The sequence below is a fragment of the Heteronotia binoei genome, chromosome 8 (assembly GCF_032191835.1).
Source record: "Heteronotia binoei isolate CCM8104 ecotype False Entrance Well chromosome 8, APGP_CSIRO_Hbin_v1, whole genome shotgun sequence".
Classification (NCBI taxonomy): Eukaryota; Metazoa; Chordata; class Lepidosauria; order Squamata; family Gekkonidae; genus Heteronotia; species Heteronotia binoei.
The window spans coordinates 55,093,478-55,120,546 of record NC_083230.1 but is presented as its reverse complement, the minus strand read 5'-3'; the positions used below and the strand labels follow the sequence as shown (position 1 = coordinate 55,120,546).

The following is a 27,069-nucleotide window of genomic DNA, read 5'->3' as shown; positions in this document are numbered from 1 at the left end:
TCTTTTAAAAATATCCACATCAGTAAGGAAAAACTGATTTTTAACGATTTTAAACAATTCAGAGTACCATAACACAATGAAATAAACCAATCTATTTTTAAATCACAAAGTGTATACAATAATTTTAGTGTTTATGTAAATATGATCTGTTAGCTATTGTAGCAATGAATTTTTTTTTTAACAGACAGGTCAAAGCAATTACTGTTGCAATCCTAAACCTGGATAACGGTGTTGTAAATAGTAAACAACTCCAAAAGCTAAAAACATTATTGTTGGTCTTAAAACTGCTAAAGCAATACAGGATTCGTCACATACAATCCGATATTCAAATGACGGATACCATCGTGAATAGCCTATTAAAAAATGAAATAGAACTCTTTACTATATGCATTTTGGTTTTGAACCATTTAAACTAAAAAATAACTATAATACATACGTATGACTTTGTCACGATCAGGATTTCCTGTTAAGCAAACAAACAAACAAACAGTTTCAAGAATTGACAATTTTTTAAAAATATATTGTATTTTATCCAGGTCCTTTTGTTCTTCTCAGGCACAACATGTCAACAACTTGAGAATGTCTCCTCTGAGTTCAGTCACGCAAAATGAACAATAAATTATAACTGCAATCATTTATTTGGTAAGCAAATTTCCTTTCTCCCACGGATAATAAAACATCCAAATTAAGCCTTTCTCATCACTTAAAAGCAACTTTCAGCTACGGGTTGCTCAAGCAAACTCAAAGCAGTATAAAAATAGCTTGTTGCCTGTTATCTGTTGAGCTTCAAGTGGTCTTCTGTATATTCACCCTGACTGGCTCTGAACCTGCACAGAGTACTGATTTGGAACATTCTAAAACTAGTGGCTAGCCAAGAAAATGCTCCTTCCATCAGAGATACAGATCAGACTGAATGCCTTCCTGTTCATTTCCTTCCACATGCACCACAGTAAGTGAATGGCACCTGTTGGAGGAGGGTGGATGAGTTGTGTGAATGCACAGATTACTCAATGAACCACAGTTAGAGTTAAGCAAACTGTTAGCATTGATTTGCAGTCTCTGAACATCACACTGGGGTATAGACTAGCAATCTTACCTACAGTTTTGACTTCTGCATCACAATGATGGGTACAGACTAACAAGAACTGCTGGAACCTAGTGAAATCCTGGAAACTTTGCTGCTTGCTAGCCTTGTTGGGGCACAGCAAAGTTGGGATGGGGGCAGGGCCAGCTCGCCCACTAGGCAAGCTAGGTAGTTGTCTAGGGCGTCAGGAGGGGGCACTGAATTGGGCTCCCCTCCCTTTCAGTGCGCACGACAGCCACCTAGTTTGCTTGCCTGCCTCCCCCCCACTGCCCCTGCCCCCCTTCCCTTGTGCTTCACCTGCCCCCCACCCCCCGGTGTAATCAGAGGAGCGTGCCAAGGTTGGGCCCTACCGGCTTTGATGCGGTTGGCGTGGCATCTAATCTTTTGAAGCGTGTGTGGGAGAAGGCTTCACTCCCCCTCACTTTTGGTTCCAGGAAGGAGGGGGGGAGAAGCCTTCTACTGTGTGCACTTCAAAAGATTAGATGGCACGCTACCCGCATCGAAGTCGGTAGGGCCCAGTCTTGGTGCGCTCTGATGGGGGTGTGTGACAGAGTGTGGTGCTGCGTTGTAGCACTGCAGAGGGAGGGCAGGTGGACGGCGGTGGGGGGCAGGAAGCCTGCCTGGGGCGCCACATGCCATAGAGCCGGGCCTGGATCAGAAACAGACTCCCAGGTGATCTGAGACTCAGCTTGTAGTAAGCTTCTGATCCATCCACAATCCCAGAACAAAAAATTGCTGAATTTCAGCAAGGCTGAAACAGAGAAAAATTACAGCTCAGAATGCTGTCCAACTTTGCTGTATCCCAGAGCCCTGCTGAAACATACTGTTTCTTTTGGAGGGAGGAATGAAATCATTACACATATTCGCTGATAACCTAACCAGCTGAGAGTTGGCTTCTGAACAACCTGTTTGGCAGATATTTGGATAATTCAGCACAAACTGAGCACACCTGGCTTTGGCTCACACTTGGATCATAAGTTTTGAACATGGCATGTCTACATGTTGAACACATCCCTTTGAAGTTCATCACACTCTAGTATTGACTAGTCTGGGCCTTAGTATCCAGGTTTATGTTAGGTTGATTGCCTATATATTGCAAGGGTAAGCCCTGTAAAATGTTTATTGTTTAAACTGTGCAACATGCTTTCATTTGCATAGTGGACCTAGCCTAAGACACTGCCCTCTAGTGCTTCCTACCGGGAGGCTGGGTGAGAAGAATTTCTAAAGAAGTTCCTGGGGAAAGCTGGCCATGGAAACAGAGAGAGGCTGTTAATCCTGTGAGGGAAAGTAGCTGCTTTAAAAATTCCATTGTGATTGTGAGATAATGTGGTTTCTTATGTGACCAAAGGCTTCTGTGATAAACTGCCTATGCATGAGTAAGGGGCAGTGCATATGATGGAATTCTCAGATCTTGTTTTGAAACATTTGAAACACTACCAGTGCCTAGTGTGCCACATTTCTGACAGGTAAAATTTAACACCTGAGGTAATAGTGATTGATTTGTGGTGATAGGAAAAAAAGTGGTCTTGCCTTGTCTCATAACAGCTTCCTTCTATTTTTGCCCTACATTTGAGATTGCTATTATAACTTTTGTTCATACTGTTTGGTAACCACCACCTCCCCACCCGGTCTGACCACACTTTTCAATAAATGTTATTTGTTGGTATTCAGGTTTTGAATGGGGCATCCACAATCCTGTGGTCAATATCTTGGCCTTTTTAATGCAAAAAGGCTTACATGGGGGGGGGGGTGTTTGGGGTCCAGTGTCACAGGATGGAACTCCTGTTCAAGGCCTGAACATAATATCTCTGAATCTGAAATATAATATCTGAAATTTAGGACAGGCTGTACTGTAACACTGTAAACTGTGTAATATGGCAGTGCATTTATTAGAGGACTGGTGTAAGAGTGTGTATAGATCCTAAGAAATCTTTTTGGGTAACAGGCATTCCAGAGGGGCACAATGAATGGACAGTGCAGAGTGTTTTACAGACCTGTGAGGGTGTGAAGGAGTGTAAAATTCATGGGATTATATTATATTTAGAAGGGAGGACAATACTTCTGCTGCATTGTGTGAGTTGAAACTGCCAGCTGAAGGTTTACTAATCCTATGTGAGGTTGTAACACAGAAGAGTTTGGATTAGGTGATTTGTCTAGGTGGAATTTTTAAAGATAAAGACCAGTTTTTAGGAAAAACTATAAAAGACATTCCAGGTTTACTGGGTACTACTTGTACTATATTGACTCCAATTATTGCTGCTTCTCCTGAGGCATGGATTCAAACATTTGGAAAAGTTCTGGAAAATGTTATTCATTGTCATTCTGAATTCATTCCATATTGGAAACTAAGATTCTTCTCAGGTGGAACTATATAAATCAGGAGTGTGCAAAAAACCCAGTATTTTTCGGGTTCAGTATATATATAAAATCTCAGTATTTATAAAATATCGGTATATAGGTAATACTGGTATTTCCCAATATTCCTGAATCCCAATATCAGTATAGTATTTGGATTTGGAAAATATTTGTGGTTCCTGAATTTTGGGGGAGTCCTATAGAACCAAGAGGAAAAAAAAAGAAAGGCTCAGCTGGGGCAGTGAGAGCTGAGAGCTCCGTGCCACTTTTGCCAGCCCCAGCTGAAGCAGCATGGAGCTGTCAACTTCCACTACCCTGGCTGATCCTGGGCTGGCTTCTCTTTGCAGCTCAGTTGAAACCAAGCTGCAAACTGGAGCCAGCTCCAGCCGATACTTCTCCTTGTAGGCTGTGCTGGGCAGCCTGTTTTAAACTGGATTGCCCAATGAAGCTCACCCAGGAGGAGAATTCTCCCTGTGGTCCCTTTAAATGCCTTTTGTAAATTGCAAGTGCCCATTATCCATGGCTATCCAGCATAGAATTTTCTGGATTTTTCAGGGCAGGGATTTTCAAATAGCTGTATCAGTAGCCCACTTGGTAACTGGCTGACAAAATACTCAGTAAATACCAATATTGTTTTTTTTTCTGGCTTGGCTTATACTGAGTGCATGCCCCTAGTACAAATACCTGGGGTAAGTAGGGGGAGGGGGGGAACATTGTTGAGAACTTTGTGGTATCTGGAAGGGACCAGTGTTCCCTCTAAGCTGAGTAAGTGTGAACTATCTCACAGGTTTTTAGCCTCCAGCTCACACAGTTGTGTCTTAGCTCAGGAATGCTGATACTGGTCAGTTTTGCCTGACATTATCAGCAAAAAGTGAGAAGTAAGGTGAGTGTGAAATCAGCACCAGTGAAAGGGGGACTTCCTGAAGGAGTTCTTGTCCCACATGGGGTAATAAAGTTACTTATAACTATACAAGGAAAAGTGATGGTAAATGTAATTGATGAAACCTCTCATGATGCGATAATAAAGAAGGGACAGAAGTTAGATGGCCTGTTTGAATTTAAGAGCATCCAGAAGAGGAAGAGGAAGATAGCCCCCCAATTGATTGATCCTGACCATTTTGATTTTGGAGATTCCCTGTTGCCTAGAGATGCGAAGGCCTGGAAAAAAACCAAAAAAATTTGGAAAAAACCCTAGGGGTTTTTTTGTTGTTTTTTAAAAAAAAATTGAAAAAATTGATTATGGAATGTTTTATTTTAACATGATGAATAAAATATTTTAAGACAAGGTGTTCAAATATTTCCCCCAAAAATTCTAATATTAATTAAATAATGAAATAATCGAGTCTAACGCATTGGTCTTATAGCCCAGTTCCAAATGAAGGTCCTAGGTATTTTTTTACTTCGTTTCATTTTTTTCTTCCACACTTATTTCTTGCATGATTTTTTTCTCTTGATTCCTTAGTTCATGCAAGAAATAAGTAGGAGATAGAGAAAAATATCTCAAAAAGATAGATGTTGGAAATGTAAAAAGCATGAAGGATCTTTCTATCATATGTGGTGGACCTATGAAAAGGCAAAACATTTTTGGCAAATGATTCAGGAAGAAATGTCAAAAATTTTAGGTTATGACATTAAGAGATCTTCAGATTTTTTTTTGTTGGGATTACAAATGGAAAGTTTTCCAAAACAAGATAGAATGATGGTGTGGTATCTGCTTTCAGCTGCAAGGACATTATATGCGCAGTTATGGAAGCAAGATAAAATACCAGAAAAATGGGATTGGATTTTAAAAGTTTTGTCTTGGAGTGAAATGGACAAATTTACAAGAATCTTAAAGACTATGACTTGGAGAAGTTTAGAAAGGAATTTTCCTTTCTAAACTTGGAGAAGTTTAGAAAGGAAATTTAAAAAATATGTTGAAAAACATTGGAAGGTAAAGGGACATTTAGTGATTTTCGACAATAGCTTGGTGGAATAATGGACTAAAACTTATAAAGAAATAATTTCCTTTGTTTTTTTATTTTTTATTGTGGTATTGGTTTTTTTTTTCTTTTTGAGAAAGACGGAAGGATAAGAATGAAGATGGACATATAGGGTTTGATTTCTCTCATATTCTTTTTTTAATTCTTTCTTTCTTTTTTATCGTTACAAGGTTTCAATATGGAAATTCTTGGTTTGACAAAATTATCTTATATTTTTTACCAATTAAGTAAACACCGGCGGGGGTCATGAAAAGGGGGGAGAGGAGGAGGGAGAAAAGTGTAATATATTGATATTAAACATGTATTGGTTTTTTTATTCTTTTAAGAATAATATTATAACAATATAATGCAAATTAATAAAATTGTTTTACACGCAGAATATCTCAAATTCAGCACAACAGCAGAATACCATCACTTAAATGGCATACAACTGACGTCCTGGATATAAATTGATTGAAGAGCCCTAACCGCTGTGGAAGAAAAAATTGAAACAAAGTAAAAAAATACCTAGGACTTTCGTTTGGAACTGGGCTATAAGACCACTGAGTTGGACTCAATTTTTTCATAATATAATTAATATTAGAATATTTTTGCCTAAGTGTTGGGTTTCTCACAAACTATTTTAAACCATCACTCCCATTTATTATTTGTCAAATATTTTCCAAATTATTTCTAAAAAACATGTATGGTATCAGATTATTCTAATTTCTGTGTCCATTCATTGAAACTTAGTCCCACGCTCCCGTCTATACACTTTCCCCCTCTTCAATTCTTTTTATGAGAATGGAGTTTTTTTTAAAAAAAAAATTATTTAATACTGTGGAGAGGAAATATGAATAATTGTTACTTCTGAATTTTTAAAAAATTGTGTTGTGGAGGTTTTTTTGTCTGTTCCACATAAACTAGTGAACAGCTCAGGAGATTGTTGCTCCATTCGTTACAATTACAAATAAATGTTATTTAAAAAGTACATTCTGTTTGTAATAATTGTTTGGATGCACTATATTTTTAATATGCTAGTTGTAATAATCTCATGCCAAGTAAAATGTCCATAGTCATATTTTATGTTCCTAAAGTAACAGAATGACTTTCAGTCTGGAAAAGAAAAAAGAAGTGCTAATGTAGCATTTTTTTCAATTTTTCCAAAAATTTCCATTTTTTTCCGGGAAAAAAATGAAACAAAACTGGATCTTTTTCCCGAGCTTCAAAATTTCCGGAAATTTTACATCTCTACTGGTACCTGATGAATCGAAGGCTTTAAAATATACAGTGAATAATAAAAATTAATAAAAGGAACAAATAACATATAAAACAATAGCATCCTCTAGATAACTGATGGCATATAAAAATTTCTCTTCCTCCACTGGGTGGATCATAGACTGGGCATGGTGAAGGTCCAGGCAGAATCCAAATAAAAGGCTGTTGCTGTCCTCAACTGTAGGCCTGGCAGAACATCTCTTTTGTACATGCCCTGCAGAACTGAGCTAGGTCCTGCAGGGCACAGATGTCACTAGGCAGAGTTCCACCAGACTGGTGCCAGGACCAAAAAGGCCCTAGCTCTAGTTGAGGGCAGCCAGACATCTTTTGGGCCAGGGATCACCAGTATGTACTTCCTGGAAAATTTATTTACTGCACTCAGTCATGTTTTTATGACTGTCCAAAATTTTAATTGAATTGAATTTTAATTTTTAGATTTATATCCTGCCCTATCCCGCAAGTGGGCTCAGGATAGCTTACAACAATAAAACAACAGAGTTAAAAACATAAAAACAGGCATTATAAAACAAGAGCAGCACAGTAAACAATCTTACAGACATAGGCAGTAAACAGCATGCGGCTGATGGCTAACAGCATAGCATAACACCATAACATGCTGCATTAAGTTGTTTCAAGCAAAAGTGATTCCCAGCTGCTCTATGGTAACTTTTTGGGACCTCCATTCCATTGCTTCTGCCCACTGGAACGTATTCAATCAAAATTCCTAAGGGCAGTACTTCAGTTACCAAGATGCATCTCAAACGCTAAGCTCAGACTAGAGATAGGCCTGATGTCCATTGAAGCCAAGGTAACCTTGTCCTCAATAAATGGCTCAATGTCAATTCTCAACCTCAAAATCTAACATATTTGCTGCTATTAGATAAATTTCAATCTAGCTGGTTAAAAATGATTACCAATAAACTAAATTTACTTGGTTTCATTCTGTCCTTTAGCAGAGATCAGGCCAAAAAAGCTTTACTACTAAGGATAAAGGTCGCGGAAAGACATCTTGATCTCTCAAGATGCCCGGATTTTATTGTGTCCGATTCAACTAGGTATCATCTCGCTCCTCTCCTCTATCTTACTAACTTAGAGGATCACAAGATGAGGAAGCTTTCTCCCTGGCAAGATGTTCAATGCTTCCTTCTGCTATTCTTGAAGGAAAGTATAAGAAAATTCCATTTGCTCAGAGAATTTGCCAATGTGAGTTGTAAGAAATAGAAACAATCAAACACGTGTTTCTAAGATGCCCTTGGTATAGTTTAGCCCAGGCTAAATATATTCTCCCTTGGGTTAAGGCTAAGCCAGGTCTAACAAAGTCTGCTCAGGTAATTTATCTCCTCTCAGATGCCAATCAGAATATCATAAAACAGGTAGCTAAGTTTTGTAATGCTTGTCTCTGTATTAGAAAGGCATATATCTCTTGATTTTATTGATACTTTTATTAATTTTACTATTCTGTTTTAACCACAGATAATTTTGCCATTTGATGTTTAAATTTGTGTAATTATTAGGCTTCTTGTTGGCTTGGTGCCTTATAAATAAACTGACTGACTAACACAATAATGGTGAAATGCTGGGGGAAGTGATGACTTTCAAGGCTGCTGGATTAATGAAAATAAAACTGCTATATTAACCTAATATCCTAATACATACATCCCAGCAGAACGCTGAAGAAGAAAATTGCTTTACTCTGTCCCTCCCCATCACAGCCTGAAGCTTTAATAACTTCAAAATATTAGGTTTAAATGGAGCTGGGTTTGCAAATAGTTAAGCATCACTTCTTGGAGTGTAATTGATATTAATTTATTTATTTGCAAAATTTATACCCCAACTTTCTTCCTTCATCAGAGCCATCCAGGTAGCTAGCAGATTAGAAACACACACAATAAAGACCCTCTTAAAAACCATTAAAACCCAACAAATCCTTATCACTGAATCAATTAAAACCAAGTTAAAATACACATAGACTACGATAACATACGGATGCAAGGATTTATGAGGAAATGGCAGACAAATCAAAATGAAGTTTTCACCCACTGGTGGAAGATGGCAACATAAGGGGACAAGTGAGTCAAAATTTTATGTAGACAAAAGAGATAAAAGGAGATTTTCTTACTGCAGTTTCTCATTTCATTTGATTTCCTTGCTTTAGCCCAGTTTGGTTGAGCCACACCTACCAATAGAATTGTTTTGATGTTTCAGCAGAGGGAGAAGACCCTCAGAATTACCATCAGCATGCCAACAAGCTGTGTGAAAGACTGCAGGAAGCCTATCATCTTGCAACAGCAGCTGCTAGAAAGAATACTGATAGGCATTAATACCACCATGATGGCAGAATGCATTCTCAGGAACTTAAGCCAGGAGACAGAATTTTGTTGAGGAATCTGGGTGTTGCAGAGAAATGCAAAATAGGAGAATGTTGGAGAGCTGTATCTTACTAACTTATACACTTGCCGGTCTATAAGATCAAACCAGAAATAGGTCATGGATCCTTAAAGAAATCTTTTGTTATCCATTGGAGAATTAGTTGGGATGCAATCCACAACAGCATCTCAAGTGAACTAAAGTGTCAGGCAACAAATTTCAACAAAGAAAAATCCAGCACAACAGCATAGTATGATTGGAACAGAGTGATTCAGATGAGGAAGATGATAATTGGACATATTCAAATGAGCTGCCCAGAGTGCAAGAGGAAATTTCAGTGCATAGTACTTCATCTCATTAAAATGGATGCAGTTCCTCAGAAATCAATGGGACTCCAAGAGAAACTGACCAGATTTCTAGCTCATTGAACCCAGAAGCAGAGCCCTTTGCAGCCTCAGCATTCGAACCAGAAAGACTGATGGATCAAAAACCATCATCAGATATTTTGTCTCATGCACCTAATTGCCCTGGTGAAGAACAGATCCAGGTTAATAATGAAGGCATTATAAGGAGCTGATGAACAAACTCCTCTGTAGTTCACCCTCATGAGGTAAACAAGCCACTATCTGTTGGAAATGAACACAGATTAACGACCTAGTGAAAAGCCTGAAAATTGAAAATTCTCCTCCAAAATACATTCCAATGGAGCCAAACTACATCGGACAGAGAGAAGACTCTGCATACAGGGCCAGCGTGGTGGGGAGGGGGGAGCCATGGAGAGGAGGCGCGGTGGTGCTTGGGTGGGGGGCGCCAGGCAGTGAGTCTGCCAAGGGCACCACGGGGTGTTGGGGTGTCCCTGTCTGCAGAGCTACCTGAGGGTAACCAATATTGTGTAGCAATAGGTAAACTCCTGTGCATATCCACTTTCAGCAGACCAGACATTAGTTTAGCTGTGGGACTGTTATGTAGAAAGAACTAAAATGGTCTGCAAATGACAGCTGGAAGCTAGTTACCTATGTGGATGTAGAATGGGCTGGTTACTTAACAGATAGAAAGTCTACCAATGGCAATATAGTTTTCTTTGGTGGAGGACCTATAAGCTGGTCAAGTAAGAAGCAAAGAGCAGTAGCCAACTCCACCGCTGAAACAGAATATGTCTCAGCAGCACTAGGCTGTCAAGAGATATGCAGGCTACTTCAACTACTGAAAGACATGGGCCTGTTATAGTATATGAACACAATGAAAGTTGCATTCACATTTTCAAGAAAGAAGATGTGAATCAACATTACAAGCACATTGATGTGAAATACCACCTGGTGAGACACCTGCAGCATAAAAGAACTGTCAAGCTGATCCACTGTCCAACGAAGCAGATGATTGCAGATGCACTCATCAAGCCACTCCAAAGAGAACAATTTGAAGTTCTGAGAATTAAGATGAATCTCATGAGTTGATTCATAAGACATCAAGAGGGGGTGTTGGAAGTGAAGACGCTGTCCCCTCTATCAGTCACCAGACACTGTGGCATCAGAGCAGATAGCTAGATAGTCACATTGACCCTTCCTTCCTACGCGTATACTCTTCTGCCTCTATCCCTTTGAAGTGTGGATTGTTTTCTCAGGGAACTTCCTTCCATCCACCTTATCTCACACAATGCTTCTGCCCTTCTCCCTGCATGCACCAGGAGAGACAACATGCCATCTGCTCATAAGAACATAAGAACATAAGAGAAGCCATGTTAGATCAGGCCAATGGCCCATCCAGTCCAACATTCTGTGTCACACAGCGGCCAAATATATATATATATATATATATATATATATATATATATATATATATATATATATACACACACACACACTGTGGCTAATAGCCACTGATGGACCTCTGCTCCATATTTTTATCTAACCCCTTCTTGAAGGTGGCTATGCTTGTGGACGCCACCACCTCCTGTGGCAGTGAATTCCACATGTTAATCACCCTTTGGGTGAAGAAGTACTTCCTTTTATCCGTTTTAACCTGTCTGCTCAGCAATTTCATCGAATGCCCACGAGTTCTTGTATTGTGAGAAAGGGAGAAAAGTACTTCTTTCTCTACTTTCTCCATCCCATGCATTATCTTGTAAACTTCTATCATGTCACCCCTCAGTCGACGTTTCTCCAAGCTAAAGAGCCCTAAGCGTTTCAACCTTTCTTCATAGGGAAGGTGTTCCAGCCCTTTAATCATTTTAGTTGCCCTTTTCTGAACTTTCTCCAATGCTATAATATCCTTTTTGAGGTGCGGCGACCAGAACTGCACACAGTACTCCAAATGAGACCGCACCATCGATTTATACAGAGGCATTATGATACTGGCTGATTTGTTTTCAATTCCCTTCCTAATAATTCCCAGCATGGCGTTGGCCTTTTTTATTGCAAACGCACACTGTCTTGACATTTTCAGTGAATTATCTACCATGACCCCAAGATCTCTCTCTTGGTCTGTCTCTGCCAGTTCACACCCCATCAACTTGTATTTGTAGCTGGGATTCTTGGCCCCAATGTGCATTACTTTGCACCTGGCACCATGAGGCAGATGGCCCTTTTGCCATCTGCTTCCATCCTTGGCTAGTAAATTTAGTAATCTATCCTGTCTCTACTCTTTCCTATCCAAAGTGTACTCTAATAAAGAGAGGAGTATTTTCTCCTTTTAAACTTGCATTGTGGTTCTGTGTAGCTCTGTAGGCTGAGTAACCTGGTTAAGAGACGCTCCTGCGTTTGTATATTTATTTAAGCACTCTGCTAACTAGTGGGAACTGGCCTAAGATACTAGTTAATCCCAACACTATCTAGCAGAACTGAGGCCTCTGGTTTCAGCAGAAGAGACAGGGAGATTAAACCTGTGCAATGTCTGATTTATACAGTCCAAGAAGTAGTAAATGAGCAGCCCATTCATATAGCTCATAGGTTGGTAAATGTTTTGGGCAACATCTGCACATTTAGAACGGGGAGAATACAAATCCCACAAGTACCACTATATGTATGAAACAGAGGTATTGCAGGAATTTTCCAGGACATCAAATGTTTGGCTGTGGGGAGAATGTAAGTCTTGTAAAAAATATATTATTTAAACTGCAACATGCTTTCACCTACACAGTGGGCCTAGCCTAAGACACCGCTCTCTAGAGGAGGTGCTTCCTACAGGGAGGCTGGGTAAGGGGTTGTCTGGCAATAGGGCAAGAGAAGGAGTGGGGAGAACTCCATGAGGGAGAGAAAGAGCCAGAGAGAAGCTGAGGAGTTTTCCCTTCAGATTGTGAGAATTTCTAAGTAAGAGGTTTCTGGAGAAAGCTGACTGTGGAAATAGAGAGAGGCAATTAGCTGAGGAGTGGCCATCTTCTGGAAAGCAATGTTAATCCTGTGAGGGAAAGTGGCTGCTTGATGATTGTGAGATAATGTGGCTTCTCCATGAGTCTGAGGAAAAGCAACTAGAAGACTTCCTCCACTTTTTGCCCTAAGTTTGGAACTGCCCTTATAAGTTTTGGTCATATTGTTTGTTAAGTCTCCCTGTCTGACCTTGTTATTTCCCTCGCTTTTCAATATTTTTTGTTGTTGTTGGTCTTCAGATTTTGTATGGGGCATCAACAATCCTGTGGCCAATAGCCTGGCCCCTTTAAGGCAAAAAGGGTTAGACAAGGATCTCTTAGGGAAGCAAAACACATTTACAGTTTATTAAGACAAATTTGTATTTACCTATGTGAGGTCCCTTTAAGCAGAAGCTGGCCACACAATATTGGGAGGAACCAGTTTTGCCCTCATTACACCCACATACCAAAGTGCACTGTCTTATTTCCCCCCAAAGGGTGAATGTCTACATAGGAAAAGGACTGTATCAGGAAGACCACAGGCACAGGGTTTACAACCCAAGTAACCCATTTGTTGAGGGAAGCAGGTTTTTATCACTCCTTAATTATCTTGCCCTATTTAGATGTTTACTGTCCTATAGACCTCAATCAATACTATTGAGAACCAAGACAGTTCCTATAGCTCCACTCTAAGTTCCACTAAAAAGTAACAAACAGAAACCATATTTTACACACAGAGATCTGAAAAATCTGAGAATCAACCATTTTGCAGAAATATGCCCTGGGTGCTATGCTTTGGTCATGTTAGATCTCATGATAGTGTCATAGAGATGGTTCTTAGAAACTATATCATATATCAAATAGTATGGTGCTTAGTAAGGTAAGACTATGACGAGGTAAAGGCTATGACAACGTAAACCTAAATTCAGATGGATAGCCATGTTGGTCTGAAGTACCAGAACAAAGTTTGAGTCCAGCGGAACCTTTAAGACTAACAAAGTTTTATTCAAGGTATAAGCTCTTGCGTGCAAGCACACTTGTTGATACTTCCCAGTATCTGAATAAGTGTGCTTGCACACAAAAGCTTATACCTTGAATAAAATTTTGTTGGTCTTAAAAGTGCCACTGGACTCAAACTTTGTTCTGAGGTGAACCCAAATTCACATTCCTGCTCAGTTATGAAACTTCCTGAGTAACCTTTGACAAGTTATTTCATCTCAGCCTTATCTACCATCTTCCATCTCAGCTTTATCCTTTTATAAGGATAAGGATTGGAGGAGATGTTGTCTACATTTTTGAGGAACTTTGGGATTAAAATATTTAAACAGATTATGATAGAGAATATGATTTTTAGTGAATAGTCATTCAGTTTTATACTTACTGCAAAGCTTATTTACACAAGTGTCTTCTTTTGGGCATTCACTACAAGACTGTCCCGCTCTGTAAGGCTGCCGTGGATAATTGCCACTAAAGAACAAAATTGTCTGAATGAAATACTTTGAAATGCAGACTGCTACATATACTATATTTAGATGCTATATGCTAGCTGGCCTCATGTACTGAGGCATCAGTTAATAAAACTAAGTATCATAGGGAGCAATCTTAACCAGATCTACTGAAAATCCTGTTTAGGACTATTCAATGGAGTTTACTCCCAGGAAAGTGTTCTTAGAATTGCCCTAACAGTGGATTGATCTTAGACTGGAATAATAAAATTGTCCTATGATGGACCTAATAGCAAATATGACATATACAAAACTTGTAAATCTACATGAATGAAATAGGATTGTCCAATGAGATCTTTAAATGCCATATCAAGTATTACTGGCGAACCGATGTTCCACTGCACTGCTCAACCACAATGTGAAGCTAGTGCAGAAAAAATGTAGTCAGCTAAACCGTATAAATGAGTACTCACATAAGTGATCTGCTAAGTAATCTTTTGCAGGTTCTCTTGTCATATATTACACATTTGAATATACAAAGGGGGTTTAATTCTCATTCCTCTTTCCAACTACTCATTAGAAGTAGCTAGGTGTTTCTGACAACTTGCTGAAGCTTGCTGTACAGAATCAGTTGATAAACATTATGAATGCATCAGGAATACAACTTGATCAGGAATGCAGATATTAAATGTAATGGTGCAAATGTTTGGGAACAGGAGGGTTATGGTCATAGGAGCGTCCTTGTTCTGGTCATTTAATTTACAGGGAAAGTTCCTCCTGGACCAGTGCTCTGGAAGGTCACTGGCAGCCATGATCAAGCAGAGTCAAGCCCCCAGAGCTCTGCTTGTGCTGCAGGGGTCACTCATCTTGAACCTGGTAAGCAATGCTGACAATGGGTGTCAAATTATCCAATGCTTCCTCCTGCACTGCTGCCAGACAGTAGTGCAAGAGAAGGTTATAGGTGAGACAACTGCTATTGTTGGACTACTGGCCAGGTCTGAGTTCAGTGCAAAAAAACAAAAACAGCCATAAAGAATATATAAAAACAAAATTACGCCAAGAGTAAAATATATCTAGAAAATGTGTCTTCATATAGGAACTGGTTATTAATATATTTCTTATATTTGATTGGGGTGTTAAAATAACTTTTTAAAGAAAATGCATACCAAATTTTAATTTTAAAAATAGTTTATTATTATAATAATTACCTGATTCAAAATGAAAATACTAGTAGGTTATAAAGTCTACATTTTGCACTTACAGGCACTGAAAACATGACCATCTGTCAAATATAGGGAAGCTTTGCCTCCTCAGAATGAGCTTTGGGGAAAACATCTGACATCTGGGTAAGCATCATAACTGAAACAATGCTATATTCATTTTAAATGTGGTGTGTTTGATAGCAGCTATTTCTCAGAGCTCATTCTTTTATAACAGTGGAATCCATAGCAATTACTTGAAGATACTGCATATGCCTCTTCCTAAGTATTGTTGACCTGAGAAGCACCTTCTTTAAGATAAAGTCCTTGATAGCCTAATTCCAAGTAAATGTGTTTGACCTGGTGTGAAAGTAAAACCATGAATGCATTTTTATGGTATCAATTTTTTTTAGTTATTTCAGAACTGTTTATGGTGCTTTGATATTTGAGATCAGAGAATTAAACATGTGCTGGGCGTTAACTATTTTTTCTGCTGATAAAATTTCTGCCAGCAGAAAAAAGTGCAGTGATTTTTGCCAGTTCCTGTCTCCCTGGGGGTCAGATGACCCTTAGAGGCTTTAGGAGCGCACAGCAGGCTGCAATGGGAGTGGAAAGTCCAAATACTTTGCTCCTGCACCAATACTCCACTCAGGCTAAATAATGTGTTTGCTCCTGCACCAATACTCCACTCAGGCTAAATAAGATCCTAAAAGGTAAAGGTAGTCCCCTGTGCAAGCACCAGTCGTTTCCGATTCTGGGGTGACGTCACATTACGATGTTTTCGTGGAAGACTTTTTACGGGGTGGTATACCATTGCCTTCCCCAGTCATCTACACTTCCCCCACAGCAAGCTGGGTACTCATTTTACCGACCTCGGAAGGATGGAAGGCTGAGTCAACTTGGAGCTGGCTACCTGAACCCAGCTTCCGCTGGGATAGAACTCAGGTTGTGAGAAGAGAGTTTAACTGCAGTACTGCAGCTTTCCCACTCTGAGCCCCAGAGCTCTTAAAAAGGATCCTAGCCATTGTAATTACTGAACAACATAATAGATGTCTATTCTGAATGCTCTGAAAGAGATTAATAAGTCAAATATGAATCCTTTTACAAAATCCAAAACTAATACATGACAATGCAGTTGAAAAAACCATATTTCTGTTTCCGAACACTTTGTGTTAGAATAACAAAGCATGATCAATATTCAGACAATATATAGTATGTTCTTATTACATTACCCTGGACCGTAGTTGCACACGAAGTTTTCTATATTTCTGCTTTTACCAAATTTAGAGCAGAAAACAATTGCACAACCAACCTTATAGGTTAAATCCCAAACCACCTGAAGAAAAAAAGAGATTTTATTTTATAAAACAAAAGTGCGAGTTGTGCTAATAATTACTGCCAATATAAACCTATGGAATTTTATTCTCAATTCAGTATCCAAGGGCTGAAGTACTTGTGAAAATGGCAGGGGGGGGGGTATCTATGATTGTATTCTGAAACATTTAAAGTGAAGTGTTAAAGTGGAGCATTTGTCCAACACTAGCAGTGTACACACAAAAAAAATGGTATTTTTCAGGATTGAGTATACCAAACCCGAAAAATATTGGAAAGACAGGTTGCTTACCTGTAACTGTAGATCTTCGAGTGGTCATCTGTGCATTCACATTCATGGGATAGAGCGCCTGTGCCGATCCCCAAATCGGTACCTAAAAAGCCCGGGATTTTTTCGCGCTTGGCACCAGCGGGCATGTGCAGGTGTCCCAATACGCATACTCACTGGAGCCAGCACGAGGATCCCGCCAGTTTCATCCTGACCACTGAAAGCCTCTACTGGAGGGAGATCGTCAACAGTGGGGAATGAGGGCGGGTAGTGTGAATGCACAGATGACCACTCGAAGATCTACAGTTACAAGTAAGCAACCTGTCTATCTTCTTCGTGGTCTCTGTGCTTCACACGCATGGGAGATTAGGAAGCAAGACATACCTGGAGGTGGGAAGACAGTCAACCAGAAGAAACAGCTTGCAGCACCGCAGCTCCCAGATGAGTCCTCCACTGAGCATGCACATCCAGAGCATAGTGCTTCATGAAAGCATGCGGAGAGGACCAGGTGGCAGCCTTGCACACGTCCGTCAGCGAAACGCCTTTCAGGAACGCCACCGATGTCGCCATTGCTCTTGTAGAGTGTCCACGAATGGGCCCAGGCAACGGCTTCTTTGACAACAAGTAGCAGTTTAATAGTCTCAATGAGCCACTTTGAAAGCCGCTGTGATGAAATTCTGGAGCCCAACTTAGGAGCAGCATAAGAAACAAAAAGATGCTGGTCCTTACGAAAACTCTTGAAGTGACTCAAATAAAACAATAAGGCACGCTTAATGTCCAAAGCATGCCACCTATGTTCCTCATCCGAAGAAGGTGCAGGATAAAAAATAGGCAACCAAACTTCTAACGTAAGGTGAAACTGAGAAACCACCTTGGGGAGAAAAGAAATATCAGGAGCTAATGATACTCCAGACTCCTGAAAAACTAGATATGGGTAGTCACAACGCATAGCCGTGAGCTCCCCTGCACAGCGTGCCGATGTGATTGCTACCAAAAAAGCAGTCTTCCAAGATAGAAGCTGTAACAAACATGTGGCCATTGGTTCAAAGGGACGCCGAGTCAACCTGTCCAACACTAAAGTCAAGTCCCACAACTGTGCGGGTGATCTCGATGGAGGATGAAGCCTGAGCAGGCCCTTCAAAAACCTCTTAGAATGAGGGTGTGCAAAACCTGAATGCCCCTCAACTGGCTCATGGAACGCAGATATTGCTGCCAAATAAACTTTAACTGATGAAAAGGCAAGGCCAGCATCCACCAGAGATAACAAAAATTCAAAAATCACCGATAGTCCCACCCGTTGGGGTGACACTGCAGGATCAACTAAAAAATGAAGAAACTTCCGCCACTTCCTATCATAGGAAGCACGGGTAGACCACTTCCTGCTGTTTAGGAAGACATGTTGGACTCTGCTGGAGAACTCACAGGGTCGATGAACCACACTGTCAGCTTCAGGTGAGGCACATTGTGATGGAATACATGACCGTCCTGAGCCAACAGAAGGTCTGGTTCCACAGGAAACTGGTAGAAGACCCCCCTCGCCAGTTGAAGCAAGATCGGGAACGAGTTCTGCTGAGGCCACCACAGTGTCACCAGGATGCAGCATGGCCTCTCTCTTGCAATTTTGATGACAACTTTTGTCAGCAGTGGCAGAGGTGGGAACAGATATAGGAACCGACCTTCCCACGGGAACAACAGACTGTCTCGCAACGACTCTGGATTCGTGCCCCCTCTGGAACAAAATAGAGGACACTTTCGGTTTCTGGCTGTGGCAAACACATCCACCTGAGGGTACCCCCAAAGCTGAAACACAGGTTGAAGGAAGCACCACTGTATCTCCCACTTGTGCGGGGAAGCTGCACCCCTGCGCAATGAGTCCGCTTGCAGATTGAGCACCCCTGGGAGGTGCGCAGCCTTCACGAAGATGTAGTGCTCCAGGCACTCCGACCACAGTTCCAGTGCTAGCACACAGAGCCGTCAAGAAACTGTCCCGCCCTGCCTGTTGATATAACACAGGGCAGTAGTATTGTCTGTTAGCAGGACAACAACCTTCCCCGCCACCATGGGGAGGAAAGACCAAAGAGCAAAATGAACAGCCAGCAGTTCCAGGTAATCTTTATGAAAGTGAGTCAATTGCGAAGGCCAAGGGCCCCCCACACACAAAGAGTCCATGTGAGCCCCCCATCCCCACAAACATGCATCTGTGGTGATCGTCACTGTTGTCACAGGTAGGTGGAAGGGAGCTCCCTGACAAATGTCCTTTGATTTCCACCACTGCAGTGTTCAGAGTGTCACAGGTGGAATTACAAACTTCTTCCGAGGTGAGTCTCTTAAGGGTCGAAACTGTCAAAGAAACCACAGTTGCAGGCCTCTCATCCTCAACTTCGCAAAGAGCAGCACGCTTGTAGTTGCCGCCATCAGCCCCAGCATCTGCTGCAGCAGTTGTGCCGTGCCCCACTTTCGACTCTGTAAAAGATTGTCAAGATTGATGATGTCCATCGCTCTCTGCTGAGGCAGAAAGGCGCGTTGAAGGTTCGTATCCAGCAAAGCCCCTATGAACTGAACTGTCCGTGATGGAGTAAGATGAGACTTTTCCATGTTGACCTGCAGACCTAGGGTGTGAAGAAGACGAAGAGTGGTGGTAATATGGCTGAACAGACTTTCCTTCGACTCTGCCACAAGGAGCCAATCGTCGATGTATGGAAAGACAACTATCCCTTGAAGCCGAAGATGAGCAGCCACAACACTCATCATCTTGGTAAACACCCGAGGTGCAGTGGACAGACCGAACGGAAGGGCTTTGAACTGGAAGTGGTGGAAACCTACAGCAAACCGAAGGAAATGCCTACATGCAGGATGGATGCTGATGTGGAAGTAGGCATCCTTGACGTCCAACACTGCCATCCAGTCCCCTTGGTTGATGAGGGGAAGAATTGTTTGCAGAGTGGATATTCTGAACTTCTGGTACACAATAAACTTGTTCAGATTCCGAAGATCCATGATTGGTCTCAGACCCCCATCCCGTTTGGGAACCAGGAAATAACGAGAGTAGAAACCTCCCGTTCTGGCCTCCACCAGGACCCGTTCTATGGCTTGTTTCTGTAGGAGGTTGCTCACCTCCGCCTGCAGAGGTGGGGAAGGGGGTGTGGTGATTATCACAGATTGGTTCGGAACCTGAGCGAAGTCTATTTTGTAGCCTTCTGCGATGATGGAAAGAGCCCACCTGTCTGTAGAGATGGACTCCCAGGCCGGAAGGAATGGACGAAGGCGGATAGTTGAAAAAGTGGGGGTGGTGACGCATGCTACCAGAAAGTCAAATGCCCTGCTTTTGTGGGTGAGCACCCTTGGACTTGCCAGTGGTCTGAGCTGAAGCGTAGCAGTTTCTGTTATTCCCCCGGTATGGAGACCTACTCTCAGGTTGGGCAGAGCGAGGTCTCCACTGTTGTTCTGGGGAGAATTTTTGGTATGGCTTCTTGGACCAGGGTTTATGTCACTGTTTTGGTTTAGCAGCCCTAGAAGAAGCTGGGACACCCAGGTTCCTGGAGGTCTTTATGCTCTTATCCATCTCCTGAAGAGCATTGTCCGTGGTAGAGCTGAAGAGACCTTCGCCCTTGAAGAGCAGATCTTCAACGAAGGCCCTGGTGTCCTGCTGAAGAGCCATCGATCTGAGCCAGGAGTAGCGGCGGAGGCAGACAGCAGATGTGATGGTTTTTGCTGACACATCCACCATGTGCTTTGCTGCATCCAGTTGTTGCTTGGCTACAGCAAAGCCTTCCTTCTGCAGCTTCTTAGCAGCAGACCTCTTCTCGCTCAGGGAAGACAGGAGGGGGGTGAGTTGCTCCCACACAGAATATTGGTATCTAGCCATGCACGCAGCATAGTTAGATACCTTTACCCCCAACGCTCCAGCAGAATAAAAATTTTCCCCACGTTGTCCAGCTTCTTTCCCTCCTTGTCCAGTGGGGAGAAGTGAGTCTTGCGTGCCTTAGATGAGGAGGATACAACCACCAAGTTTGGCTTAGGGTGGGTGAATAGGAATTCGGCACCAGCCTCTTGGACGCGATACATGTGGTCCAATCTCCTGGAAGACACAGGTGTAGAAGCTGGCTTCGCCCAGGGCTCCTTCACCACCTGTAAGATGACCTTCATAACAGGCAAGGCAACCGCTGACGACGTGTCCCACTGCATAATGTCGAATACGGTGTCATTTATGACTGGCTGTGGTTGTGTCACCAGGAGACAAAGCGAGTGTGCCATCCTCTTCACCAGGTCCCCATACGACTTCAGATCCTCTGATGGAGATATGGGAAGATCCTCAGCAGTATGCGAAACTGGCGAAAGCTCCAAAGCTCTGTCCGGATTGTCGGTACCAACCTCGGAGTCCGACGATGAAGATTCCCTCCTCATTGAGTGTTCGGAAAGTACCGGCGTCGAAGCTCTCACAGGTGATCGAATCGATACTGACAACCGAGCCTGGACTTCTTCCATCATCACACCACGTCTCTCAGGTGGGACCAACACCGATGCCGTCACCTAGAGTGCTGCGAAATCCTCAACATATGAGATGCCTCAGACTGTTGATCCCACTCAGCAAACTCATGAGGGGGGTACCATTGGTATGGAGGGTACGGGTAGGCGTAGGGGGAAGGCCACTGGCGCTGATCCCACGGTGGAAGCAGCAGGAAACGACGAGCTATAGTAGTTGGTTCTAGCTCTCTCCGTCCCCTCGTCTGCTCAAGCGGTGCCGACGGCTCAATCGGCACCAAAGCTTCTACCTCCGAGATGGAGCCGCTGTCACTCCGACAACACGATCCCGATGAGTGGAAAAGTTGGGTCAGGTCAATCTCGTGTTCCGACGCCGACAAGTGCAACGGCTGCGAAGCACTGCCTCTCGACAAAAAAAACACACAGAAATAACTCTGGGGGGGAAAACGGGGCCCCGAAGGGTAAAGTCCAACAATTTTTTTTCAACAACACTAACTATCTTAACAACTAACTAGCTAACTACACTAAGAAAACAACGAACGGGCTATATACAACTAGGAGAAATAATCCAAAGTTTACTTTACCGACTGGGGACACGAAAAGAGATCCTCTCAGCACAGCAGTTAGAAAGGAACTGGCAGGATCCTCGCGCTGGCTCCGGTGAGCATGCGTATTGGGACGCCTGCGCATGCCCGCTGGTGCCAAGCGCGAAAAAATCCCAGGCTTTTTAGGTACTGATTCGGGGATCTGCGCAGGCGCTCTGTCCCATGAGTGTGAAGCACAGAGACCACGAAGATTATACTGATATTCCAGTATTCAGGAAATAATTTGTGTTGCTGAATTTATTCAGCTCCATACCTTCCCTTCTTGTGCTGCAGCATGCATCAACTAGGGAAGGCTTTAAATGCCTTCAATCACTGATGCATGCCCCTGCTGTGGCATAACTCAGGGAGGGAAAGGAAGGTACCTGTGTAGCTTGGCTTGGCAAAAGCCATTTATGGGGAACTTTCCCTTTAAACAACTTTTGCAAAACCAAGCCATACACGAGGAACTCCGAAGTGACACAAGTTCACCCAGAAGGTGTGTGAACTTGTGCCACTGTAGCTGAGCCAGAATAAAGCCAAATAGCATCAGCTTTTATTTGGCTCAGCTAGATGGTAGCTGAATCAGATTAGAAAATCTGATTTGACTGAATAGCTACCTGCCCCCAGGTACCAATAAGGTATTTTTCATGTATGTATTCAACTCAATATATATCAAGAGCACACCCCATCCAGAACCACAACTCTAATTTATATCCTCTTCCATGAATTTCTGAAGTTAAATTATATATACGGGGAAGGGCTCTTTTTCTAGCAGGAGCTCCTCTGCATACTAAGCCATGCTCCCTTGATGTAGCCAATCCTCCTAGAGCTTACAGTAGGCCCTGTACTAAGAGCCCTCTAAGCTCTTGGAGGATTGGCTATATCAGGGCGGTGTGGCCTAATATGCAGAGGAGCTCCTGCTAGAAAAAGAATCCTGATGATCACAGCTCTTCAACATCATATGTAATTTGTACAAAGATCTCCTCTGTGGCTTTCAGATCATTCAAAGGAATGTTGTCAACAGTTGTGTTACAAAGGCAGATGTTTGCAAAAAAATTAAAAACTGAAACCTCAAAAGATTTGTGTCATATCGTATAGCCACTTGGACTTTGATCATCTATAGCTAACTGACCACATTTGTAGGTTTCAGAGATTAACAAAGATATTTCTTTTACCAAAATTCCACAAGGAATCATAGGATAAAATTTACCTGTGTATAATGACCACATACTCTTGTACATTTATGGGTCTTGTGAGTATAGAAACGAACTTCATCATGCCATGCCTTAATGGCACCTTCAGCTTTAAATGGTCTTCTCACAGCATTTGAAATCCACAGATTTTCTCCAATAGGCCAAAGTTTAGGGTCAGGATGGCTTCTGTCATATGGACTATGTTCAAAAATGCACTTGTTTCCCCATGCTCTTGCTGTTCTAGCTAAAGCTACGTCCCATGTCTAAAAAATATAAAAGTATCATGCAGTTCTTAGAAATAAAATATTTATTAGCCACCTCCTAACATAATAACACTTGTGGAAATTTAGAATATATGCTTTTGCCTTTCATTATTCATCTAACTATTACTCTTAAACTTCTAGCATGATCTGGTATGCTGCCATGGAATTTCTCTAATGATTGGCAGTACTCTGTATCCCTTGGTCTGTGTGACTAGACCATCTGTTCTCCCTCTGAGGTGAAGGCCATCTCTGGGGGTTATTCCCATCCATTCTTCAGGGAGGCAGGAAATACTTTTTTCCACTTCCTGTTGGCGCCTTCAGAATGACCCTTCCTTCAGTTCTTTTCCTGCCTCTACAGGAAGAGCAGCTTAGATCAGGCCTTGCCTTTCTCTTAAACTCTGGATTTTTCTTACATATTTTCCCTCATAACTACCTTTATATAGTACCTTTAATTCCTTCAGTGTTCTTCCTTATATTCTAACTCATTTTAAGAGGTTTTCTTAAAATCTAAACTGCTTTCTCAGCCTTATTCAATTGTCAATCAATCTGCTACATCTTCCCTCAGAGGAATCTGTCCCTTCACATTCTGTTTCTTTTCTATATTTTACCACTTTTCTCCTTTGCCCCCCTCTCTCTTCAGAGACAGATGGAGAATCAATGCTTTTTTGTACGTAAGTGCTCCCACCTAAAAAAACTTCTCAACAAATGATGGAGGCAGAGCACTCAGACATATTTCTGATTAGGAGTGAGAGGCATCTGTGATTGCCTCACACTTTTAAGGCGGGGACAACATGCCTTTGCAATTTAGAATCATAGAGTTGGAAGGGACCCCCACGGCCATCTAGTCCAATCCCCTGCACAATGCTGGAAATTCACAAATACCTCCCCCCAATTCAAAGGATCTGCATTGCTGTCAGATGGCCGACTAGCCTTTGTTTAAAAACCTCCAAGGAAGAAGGGCCCACCACCTCCTGAGGAAGCCTGTTCCACTGAGGAAATGCTCTGTCAGGGAGTTTTTCCTGATGTTGAGCTGGAAACTTCTGATTTAATTTCCACCCACTGGTTTTGGTCCTACCTTTTTGGGCAACAGAAAACTATTCTGCACCATCCTCTATATGACAGCCCTTCAAGTACTTGAAGGTGGCTAGCAGATCACCTCTCAGTTGTCTCCTCTCCAGGCTAAACATACCCAGCTCCTGCAACCTTTCCTCATAGGACTGCTGGCTGCAGCTGCCTCAGTTTGCCCCCATACACACACTCCAACCTAGGCTGTAGAGCTGGAGTGTCGAACTCATTTGTTATGAGGGCCGGATCTGACGTAAATGAGACCTTGTCGGGCCAGGCCATGTGTGTACCTATTTAAGATTAGGTAGCAGAGATGTAAACTTTATGAAGGACACAGACAAACACAATGAAATATATATTTTTAAGAAAACCTTAAAACATTAGCATTCGTTGGTCTTAAAGATGCTTTTTTTGTATCTTTCCCATGGGAGCCAGGGAACTGGGTAAAGGAAGCTCTGGCTCTTTCCTTCCTTTTCCAGGGGACCAGGAGGAGGAGCCTCAGCCAATAGGAGAGGCTTGGCTCAGTAGTTCTGCTGTGTGATTGAGAGAGCCTGGCAAAGCAAGCTATCCCTCCCCCCTTTCCTCCCCAAGGGGGGAGTCTCAGCGAATGGAGAAAATACTTTGCTTTTGTAGTTCCTGTGAGACTGAGCAAGCCTTGCAAAGCAAGCTGTAATGGAGAAGGAAGCAAGAGAGAGGGAGAAGGAAGCAGATGACAGCCAGTAGCTCAGGGGCCTGATAGGGGCCCTCCAGGAGCCTGATTCGGTCCCCAGGCTGCATCTTTGACACCCCTGCTGTAAAGGTTGCATTGTTGGGCAACACCTAGGTTTGGGTGAAGGCAGATGCAGATTGCAGAGCCAAGCCTGCTGCATTCCTACCCCATGCATCTGTCGGTGATCATTCAGCGTATGTCTTCAGAGATGGGGTACTTGTAAGGGTGCTGAAATGAGATATGCTGGTCATACAGCAAAGACGTTTGCTCCCTCCTTGGGTGTAAGTGCTAAGTGTACCTCTGTGACTGTAAGTCACCACTCTGTGCATTTCCCACCTCCACGGTGAAATGCTATCATTCTAAGCAGGCAAGTTAGAGACCTTACCATGTGCCACCTGCCCTATCATCTGAGCTATGGGGTGTCCTGACTTATGACAGGCTACCACTGGGGAGGGGTGTGATTGGTCAAAGCCACAGTTAGTATCCTGTACGCTGAGGCCTGAGCCATGCCTTTTAGAGATTGTTTTGCCATTACTAGAGCACCTATGGGCTATACTGCAATTTTTGCTGAAGTAATTTTATCAGTTTTTATGGCATTCCCAACTGGGACAGTTTAGGGAACTAATTTCTGCCATGCCCCAGGCCTTCCCCCCACATCAACACAGAGTTGCACCAACAGTGCTCTTATGTGGCTCTAAGCCTGTAGCTACAGGGGGCCTGTGGGGGCCCTGCCCCCTGACTCCCTTCAGGTGTCCCAACTCAGGTTCCTGCTCCTAGGCATCACGCCTGTGCAATTTAAATCACAGAGGAGGAAGGGGGCAGCCCCTGGCCTCAGCTTTCATCCCTGTGGTCCCTCAAGCAGTGGCAGTGGTGGGTGCGTGGGAGGGAGGGAAGGAAGGTCAGGCACCCTGAGTCAGATGCCCTGAGTCACAGCAGTGGTGGCCAGGGGAGGGGAGATGCTAGGTGCCCCCCAACTTTTTAACATGCTCCCCCTTTTAAAATCCTGGCAACAGGCCCGCCACTGTGGTTTTGTGGTGTTGCCCCACTGGTGCCCAGCCACAGCACAGTAACAGGGTTCTACACCAACACTGGTGACAACATAATGACTGGTTGGCTCCCTGAGGACTGTGCTGTTAACTGAATAATTTAATCAAGTTACAGCTATTTGCAAAATCAAAGTTATGTCCCTCTTGCAGCATATTAATTATCTGTAATCTTCATAAACAATAACGAAAAAATTAAACAGACTAAGTAAGCTGATTCTTTTTACCTTTCATGTTCTTTTAAAAAGGCAGAATATAATGTAGGTATAATGCCCTCTACTAAAGGATTTGTGGAGTCTTCCTGGCAAAGCAGAAGTCTAAACTCCTCTCTCTACAAGCGTAGCACACAATAACCCTGTGAGCTATTTTTCTAAAGCAGGGATGTCAAAACTTGCTTAACATAATAGCCACATAGAATAAACATCAGATGTTTGAGAGCCACAAAACATGAACATCAGATGTTTGAGAGCCACAAAACATGAACATCAGATGTTTGAGAGCTGAAAGGAAGGAAGGCAAATAGAGAGAGGGAGGGGGAGGCGAAGGAGCAACTTTAACTTTAAATGCGTTCTCCAAGCCACTGGATGCTTGGCCTGGAGAAGTGATTTAAAGAGAGAAATGGCTTTGTCAAGCTGGCCAACGGGGTGGCCCCCGAGCCAGTTCTAAAGGCTTCCTCCTTCCTTTTTATCTTTTGAGAGGTAATAGCCCTGCCTGGAGGTTGGTTTCCATCCAAGAGTGAAACTCGCTTGGCTGGGAAAGCTAAAGGCCTTTCCCGCCGTCCCATTCATCCAATTTAATAGATAAATGCCAGTAAACCATACTGAATTTGGCTGAAGGCTCGCCGAAAGCAAAATGCACCCTCTGGCCCTTTCCCGCTTCCTCCCAGTCCCATCCCCGTTCCCCGTCTATTGTGCACACCATGTAGCGCATGTGGGTCGCCGGAGGATTGACTTCGGAGCGGTGCTTATTGTGGGTATCCACTACCCACTTGATAAAGGTCTCGTTGTAAATGGTGGGATACGCCCCAGGCAGCGGGGAAAACTGGTCACTCAGCTCTCCAAGGGCGAGCAATCCCAGCACGGCCCACAGCCAGAGCCTCAT

General features: G+C 42.7%; 1 protein-coding gene across 1 annotated transcript; it reads right to left on the bottom strand.

Annotated features, from left to right (window-relative positions):
* Window positions 1-27,069, bottom strand: LOC132575718 (glioma pathogenesis-related protein 1-like). Its single transcript, XM_060244411.1, has 6 exons — window positions 26,887-27,069; window positions 22,906-23,151; window positions 16,262-16,365; window positions 13,767-13,852; window positions 437-463; window positions 1-353 (listed from the first exon to the last, which is right to left on the bottom strand). Exons 1-6 carry the CDS (start codon window positions 27,067-27,069, stop codon window positions 199-201), a joined length of 801 nt encoding a protein of 266 aa, XP_060100394.1. The 3' UTR covers window positions 1-198.